This window comes from Sinocyclocheilus rhinocerous, unplaced genomic scaffold, assembly GCF_001515625.1.
Source record: "Sinocyclocheilus rhinocerous isolate Xijiao unplaced genomic scaffold, SAMN03320098_v1.1 scaffold254, whole genome shotgun sequence".
In the NCBI taxonomy this organism is placed as follows: domain Eukaryota; kingdom Metazoa; phylum Chordata; class Actinopteri; order Cypriniformes; family Cyprinidae; genus Sinocyclocheilus; species Sinocyclocheilus rhinocerous.
The window spans coordinates 1,001,311-1,009,087 of record NW_015628690.1 but is presented as its reverse complement, the minus strand read 5'-3'; the positions used below and the strand labels follow the sequence as shown (position 1 = coordinate 1,009,087).

Sequence of the window (7,777 nt, the reverse complement as noted above, 5' to 3'; positions counted from 1 at the left end):
CTCTCTCTCTCTCTCTCTCTCTCTCTCTCTCTCTCTCTCTGGTCAGTGTACTAGAATAATAATAAATTTGAATGTGTTTATTAATGAAATGTTGAAAAGTTTTTATTATTATTATTTGCATTCTTGATCATTAGCCCTAATTAATCAAAAAAATTTAAATATTATTTTGAAAATAAAATGAAATAGGATCAGATATTGGGCAACATTTTTATCTGTATAAACAGGTTATGTTGCTGTTTTTATTACTGTTGATGAATTGGTATAACAATTTTCTTTAATTATAATCATAAGATTATTAAAATATTATAAAAACTTCATTATTATTATTATCATCATCCTCATCATTATTGATTTATATATTTGCATTCTTGATTATTATCATTATCTAATTAAAATACTATTTTCAGACATACTTTTACTGGTATAAATAGGCTGTTTTTAATACTGATGGTGAATATGCAATTGGTATAATAATCATAGCCTAACAACAATAATAATAATAATTCTGTAATTGTTTTCGAATTATTATTATTATTATTATTATAATAAATGTGTTATGTTGTATTTTGATCTCATTATGATCATTATAAACATAAATGGCGTATTCATAATCAATATTGGGAACAAAAAAAATCCTAGTGTGTGTATGTGTATTTTTAAAGTGAACATAATGTATCACATTTATCAGCGTGTAGTGTAATATTCACACAGTCTATGGTAATATTAAGCGTCGCTTTGTTTGTGGATCTAGACCTACTTCCGGAGAACGAGCGTCTTGCCGGAAAAAGAAAGCGAGAAAAAAGGAAAGAGAAAGGAAAAAAACAGAAGTGCTAACGAAGCAGATCAGCCAAAACATAAACACTGCGGGCACGACCAAAAACGTGACCTAAAACTGCGGGTTTTTTTGGATCGCCAGTGCCTGAGCGTGTTGAGGGCACATCTCACTAATGTGTCGAGCTTTTGTTTGCGCTCGACTCGAAGGTGAAGGAAGGGAAATCTGCGCAGAGGATTAACAAGTGCGGAGACTTTGGGCCTAACGTTACAGTAGAGGTAACACCACCGCTCGCTAGTTAGCTCTCCATTTTCTCTCAACGACCGATGTTTACATGTTGTCAGCTCGAGTCAGCACTCGTAACTGACGTGTTGAACTTGTGTTTTTCGTGCACGACACATTACACCATATTTCCTCGTCGGGACGTTTTTGTAATCTTAAGAATATATCTCTCTTTGTTCAAACTGTAGAACTACAGTACTTGCCTGCCAACATCCGTGTACGCTTGCAAAATTAGCCAGCAGCTTTTCTATTTTTGACCAGGGTAATGCCACAAAAGCAATTGCTAAGATTAGTTAGCACACTAGCTAGTCGCAGCCAGTTTACTGCGCATTATCAAGTTGTTATGTGGCATTAACATTAATGTACAAACTGCAACTTATAAGATGCAATCTAAGGGTCGTCTGCAGTTGGACTCAATTGTTACTGTACAAGGGTAATGTCATGGGTATTGCGATTAGAGGCAGGTGTTTACTAGCTATTTACTATAGAAGCAGGCTTATTTTGCCACCTTTAGCCGATATCAGGGATCCTGTCAGTCACTATCTGGGGTCAGCACCTGTCAAAATGGCAGTAATGTCTCTTTTTATGTTCATCAGTTTGAAGACATGCTTTTTAATCAGACCTCTAGTAGTCACTTGCTATATGAAATACCATCGTTAAGTGATCTATCAAGCATTCTTTAACAGTACCCTCAAATCAAATTTTTTGTATTGAAAATAATGTTATCTAGTGAATATCCAGTGTGTGATTGATTGAAGCAAGCCATTTTCTCTTTAATTTTTATAGGGTCTCTTCTGTCAGAAGAGACAGTCAGACAGAATGTGCGATACAGATGGTAAATCCAATGTCTCAAATGGTAAGTAAATCATGAAGTAAGTACAAGTTCACCCAAAACTGAAAATTGTCATACAAATATAAAAGACAAAAGATCTTAGGCAGAATGCCTAGGTTCAAAAATCGCCATGAAATATTGTAACAAAAGTCCATGCAATTTATTCTCATTATTACTTGTCTTCTGAATTCATATGATCTATTCCTGAGGATTAGACCAACATTTCAGTCACTAACTGCTGCACTGACATTATTATTAACGTCTCATTTTGTGCTTCATGGGAGAAAATAAAATAAAATGGGGACTGGGGTCAATGCGACATGAGAGTGAATAAAGTCTTGGGTGAAATGCTTGTAATCTCTGATGTATTTAGATGATGGCAAAAGTAGCCAATTTTTAAGTATGGGGCTTGATTTACCAGGTGGTTCTGATGATCCAGAACCTGGAGAAGGAAGAGAGGAGGCAGATACATCTGCAGTGCCAGAGGCCCAGACCAGTCCTGATTCAGGTATGGAAACAAATAGAGTCCTAACTGTCATATACAGTGCTGTTCATAAGTTTGTGGTCAGTAAGATTTGTTTCATGCTTTTGAAAGACATCTCTTGTGCTCACTAAGGCTGTAATTTATTTGATCAGTAATATAGTAAAATATTGTTATAATTCAAAATAACTATTTTCCATTTGTATTTTTTAAGTGTAATTTATTAATGTGACGGCAAACCTAAATTTCCAGTCTTCAGTGTCACACTATCGTTTAGAAATCATCTAATATGCTAATTTGGTGCTTAAAAAACATTTCTTTTTATTATCAATGTTGAAAACAGTTGTGCTGCTTAATAGTTTTGTGGAAACCAACAGCATTTATTTGAAATAGAATACTTTTGTAATATTTTAAGTGTCTTTACTGTCACTTTTGAACATTTTAATGCATCCAACACACCTTAAAATCATGAACTGTTTTTGTGTATTTGTTATGGAATCTTAGATAATGTTGGAGTCACTTTGACAGCAGGATATGTAAATAAGCAGTGCTCCACTAATTGTTCAAGATTTCTCTTGACAGCAAATTTGAGTTCAGTCCCAGAGGGAAGTGAGGATGGTCAGGACAGAGCGTTGGCAAACTCTGAGCAGAAGCAGGGACCAGGAGAAGAGGAGGACACCGACAGCATGGATGGCAGTGGTCTGTACTCTCTCACTGAAGAAGGAGAAGGAGAGAGTGAGGGAGGAGAGCAGAGAGAGAGGGGAAAAGATGAAAGTAAGAGATCCGCCAGGAAGAGGAATCGACCCAGTGGTGGAGCCACACGCCACTCTTCCAGTTCAGATGACGACGATGAAGAAGAGGAGGAGGAAGAGGATGCTGAGGAAGAAGATGAGCAAGCCATGGAAGCGTGGCTGGGAGCAGACCTGCGGGACCTGAGTCGCCCTTCGTGGTGCGCGGTCCCGTCGCTGCGTGCCCGAGAGATCGGCCGTGATTCGCATCAGTTTGTGAGGAGGGTGTGTGGGGCGCGAGGTCTAGTGCAGAGGCTGGAACTGCAGGGCCGTCTGGAGAGACACACGGGCTGCGTGAACACCCTCCACTTTAACCCCTCTGGCACCCGCCTGGCTTCCGGTAGCGATGACCTCCGCGTGGTAATCTGGGACTGGGCTAGCAGAAGGGCAGAGCTGGAGTTTGACAGTGGACATAAGAGCAATGTCTTTCAGGTGAACAAGTGCAGTTCAGCTGATTGCAGTTGTCTGAAGCTCTGAAATCTTTGCATTTTGATAAAAAAAATTGGCACATTGCTGTGTCGCTCCGAATTTAAGGTCACTGATGGCAAACATGATCTTGTCAGAAAATAATTGCAGATTTTTCAAAAACAGTTCCTTTAACCTCTACTGTAACACTGCTGTTCAAAAGTTTGGGGTCAGTAAGTTTTTAATGTTTTTGAAAGACGTCCCAAGGCTGCATTTATTGGATAATATTGGGAAATATAATTAAAAACAAGAACTGTTTTCTATTTTAATATATTTAAAGTATAATTTCTTCCTTTGATTGGAAAGCTGAATTTTCAGCCGTCATTACGCCAGTCATCAGTGTCATAATTCTTCAAAAATCATTCTAATATGCTGATTTGGTGCTCAAGAAACATTTCTTATTATTCATGTTTAAAACAATTGTGCTGCTTAATATTTTTGTGGAAACAGTATTTTTTTTCAAGATTCCTTTATTAATAGAAAGTTCAAAAGAACAGTATTTATTTAAAATATGTTTTTTTGTAACAAAGTCTCTACTGGCACTTTTGATCAATTTAATGCATCCTAACTGAAAAGTTATTAATTTCCATATAAATTGTACTGATCCCAAAATTTTGAACAGTGGTGTACTTTAGAAGTGTTTAGAATGTGATTGTTATTAAAATAAGCACCGTAAAACCACATCAGTGGTTTAGCTGCTGTCTTATTTGTGATTTTCTTTCTTTTTTTATTGGGTTGTTGTTGTTAGACAGAAACCTCTTTTTGTGTGGATCCACTAAAGGTGTTAAATCTTAGTTTCAGATGTCCAGAAGAAGATTTTAAAATGTATGCATTTAAATCAATGCATCCTCTTTATTTTGTATTATTCTGTCCCCAGGCAAAGTTCCTCCCACACAGTGGTGACTCCACTTTGGCCATGTGTGCCCGAGATGGACAGATCAGAGTGGCTGAGCTTTCTGCCACACAACGTTGCAAGAACACCAAAAGAGTGGCTCAGCATAAAGGTGCAGCTCATAAGGTATGATCAACCATAAAAGTTTTGTTTAATTGTATATTTAACAGAAATAATTTATGACAGACCCATTATTGAAAAATAATGATAACTCCATGGTGTTTCAAGTTGTGGCCATTATTCTGGCGTGTATATTAATTTTCAAAAATTAATTGTTCTCAACTTGCTTGTTCCATTGGTTACCTCAAACCAAACAGGTTTGAAATCTTTGACTAGTTGGAGCTTTACAGTCACATACATTCATTAATCAACAGCTTGGAAAATCTGAATCAAGCATTCAATCATGTCGTGGTGGAAAAAAAACAAAGAACATTTTTTTTATATAATATCACAACTGATATGTTTTATTTGTTTATTGCAAGATATAAAAAGAGTCACATGGGAATGTTTGTGATTTAAATACTTTTTTCCCTCTCAGCTTGCACTGGAGCCAGACTCTCCCTGCTCTTTCCTCTCCGCTGGTGAAGATGCAGTAGTGTTCGGCATTGACCTGCGTTTAGACAGACCTGCCAAGTGAGTGCACAGTCATGTCACAAACAGCCCTAAGATTGCCAAAGGAAAAGTGACACAAGTGAGCAGGGGCAGGATTAGATATCCTACAAAGAATTGTGTCAGCAGCTAGATGAGTCAGTGGAAGCTTTTGTCACAGGTTATTATATGGCTTACTTAACAGTGGTACTTTTAACACCTCCAATACACAAGCTGTTGTTTTTATTTAATGTGGCAAATGCTGCTAATTGCTTGTTTTATGGAAATGGCTTAATTATTATGCTTCCTCAGAGAAGTGATGCTATAAAACTGTAACATTTAGAAACAAGATGATAAACCCAGCAGTTCAAAGTTTGGGGTCAGTAAGATTTTTTTTTTAAAAGCAATGAGTGCCTGTATTCAGGAAAGATTTATTATATTGATAAAAATGTGAGTAAAGTCATTTATAATGTTACAAAATATTTCTGTTTCAAATAAATGCTGTTCTTTCTATCCGGAATCCTTAATCCTGAAAAGATGTATCACAGTTTCCTTAAAAATATTAAGCAGCACAAATGTTTCCAACAGTGATGTTAATAAGAAATGTATCTTGAGCACCAAATCAGTTCTGAATGGCTGCTGAAAATTCAGCTTTGCCATCACAGAATGAAATTACATTTTAAAATATATTCATATAGAAAAGTTATTTCACAATATTACTGTTTTTACTGTATTTGTGATCAAATAAATGTAGCCTTTGTTATAATTCTATTTTAATAATGGTTCAGAGCATTAGACTCACTTAATTGGGGCTAAATTTGGTCTACTTACCCTTAAAAATATCTTATTATGTGATCTCTTTTTACACTTGCTACATATAAAAACAGCTCATACTTAGGTCATAGAAATCCTAAAATCAGCCCTGACTTTTTTTTTTAGACATATTTTTATCCTGCAGCCTAAAAGTGAATGTGTTTGATATTCTGCTTGCAATCCTGTTTCCCTCTTCTCATATTTTTTTTTCTATACTACAAAAATAAAAATGGCCAAAAGGCCAACAATAGAAGAACATCTGCTGTAGAAAGAAATAGAAAATGGTTTGTCACGTTAGATAAATTATAATGTTTTAACAATCAGATTCTTCCTCATTAGATCCCAAAAACATTACACTCAAACTTATAAAAATGTTATTCAATTCTTCAAGGTAAGATTGCAGTTAGAGTAGATAGTACATAGTGTGATTCATAGGATACATTTCATACTTTTTTTCTATGTGAAGCATATAATGTTAACCAATCTTTTTTTTTTTCTTTTTTTTTTAATCTCTCAGCAAACTGGTGGTGGTGAAGGAAGGTGAAAAGAAGGTGGGGCTTTACACCATTTTCGTGAATCCAGCCAACACACACCACTTTGCTGTAGGTGGAAGAGACCAGTATGTCAGGTGAGACAAACATCATTGCTGATATATCACCTCATTTGCACAGAAGTCATGCTGCTGTCTTTATCACAAGCTGCTTCTGATACAGCTGTCAAACTTTATACTTGTTACAGTTGTTTCTCCAAAGGCACCATGACTGGGCAACTATTGTCCTGCATCATTCACTGCATCTCTCTCTTCCTCTCTTTATATGATAGGATCTATGACCAGAGAAAAATAAATGAACACGATAATAATGGTGTGCTGAAGAAGTTTTGTCCCTCTCACTTGGTGTCCAGCGAGTCCAAAACAAATATTACCTGTTTATTGTACAGCCATGACGGCACAGGTAATATGTACACTTAAAACTCTCAGAACGGGATTCTTGTATGGTTGCATGCTTTACATTTACATGGTTTGTTGTAGCAACATTCAAAGTGTGTCATTGTTGAACTGTCTTTCAGAACTGCTGGCAAGTTACAATGATGAGGACATTTACCTTTTTGACTCCAGCCACAGTGATGGAGCAGATTACCGCAGGAGATACAAGGGTCACCGCAACAATGCTACAGGTACTTTCTATTTGATTTCATTGCAGTATAGTGCTTGCATCAACTTTATACATCAACGTTATAACCAATACAATCCAGTTCTTAATCCTCGCCCCCTTTTTTCTTATTCCATCTGCTATTGGAAAATCCTCCTTCAGTGAAGGGAGTTAACTTTTACGGTCCCTATAGTGAGTTTGTTGTCAGTGGCAGTGACTGTGGACACATCTACCTGTGGGATAAAAACTCTGCTCGTGTGGTTCAGTTTATGGAGGGAGACCGGGGAGGAGTGGTAAGACACTGTCACTTCACTAAATTGAACTAGATCATTGAACTTCTGGTTTGAAAAAAATCTTATGTAAATAATACTCCCTTTCTGTGTTAAGGTGAACTGTCTGGAGCCACATCCTCATCTTCCAGGTTTAGCCACCAGTGGTTTGGACCATGATGTGAAGCTATGGGCGCCCACTGCTGAGAATCCCACAACACTAAAGGGACTTAAAGAGGTATACTTTATACATATAGTACATATTGCGCCACACTATATATATATATATAAATGCAGCCTTGGTGAGCAAGAGAGACTTAAAATATAAAAAAAATCTAAGAGTAGTGTAAATCTGACACAAATGAGGTGCACTAAATTTCATGTGAGATGCATTGTAGGATAACATCTTTCATAGCACAGTATATATATATATATATATATATA

General features: G+C 36.5%; 1 protein-coding gene across 3 annotated transcripts in view; it reads left to right on the top strand.

Moving 5' to 3' along the window:
* The first annotated feature begins 767 nt into the window (after positions 1-767).
* LOC107738146 (DDB1- and CUL4-associated factor 8-like) overlaps positions 768-7,777 on the top strand; it is a 16,770-nt gene continuing 9,760 nt past the window's right edge. For all 3 annotated transcript variants that reach the window (XM_016549851.1, XM_016549852.1, XM_016549850.1), the window contains exons 1-11: positions 768-1,050; positions 1,841-1,910; positions 2,308-2,394; positions 2,950-3,587; positions 4,498-4,638; positions 5,051-5,145; positions 6,431-6,541; positions 6,736-6,866; positions 6,982-7,089; positions 7,227-7,357; positions 7,452-7,571. In XM_016549851.1, the coding sequence (XP_016405337.1) occupies positions 1,874-1,910; positions 2,308-2,394; positions 2,950-3,587; positions 4,498-4,638; positions 5,051-5,145; positions 6,431-6,541; positions 6,736-6,866; positions 6,982-7,089; positions 7,227-7,357; positions 7,452-7,571 (1,599 nt within the window). In that variant the 5' untranslated portion in view covers positions 768-1,050; positions 1,841-1,873. The remainder of the gene's footprint in view (positions 1,051-1,840; positions 1,911-2,307; positions 2,395-2,949; positions 3,588-4,497; positions 4,639-5,050; positions 5,146-6,430; positions 6,542-6,735; positions 6,867-6,981; positions 7,090-7,226; positions 7,358-7,451; positions 7,572-7,777) is intronic.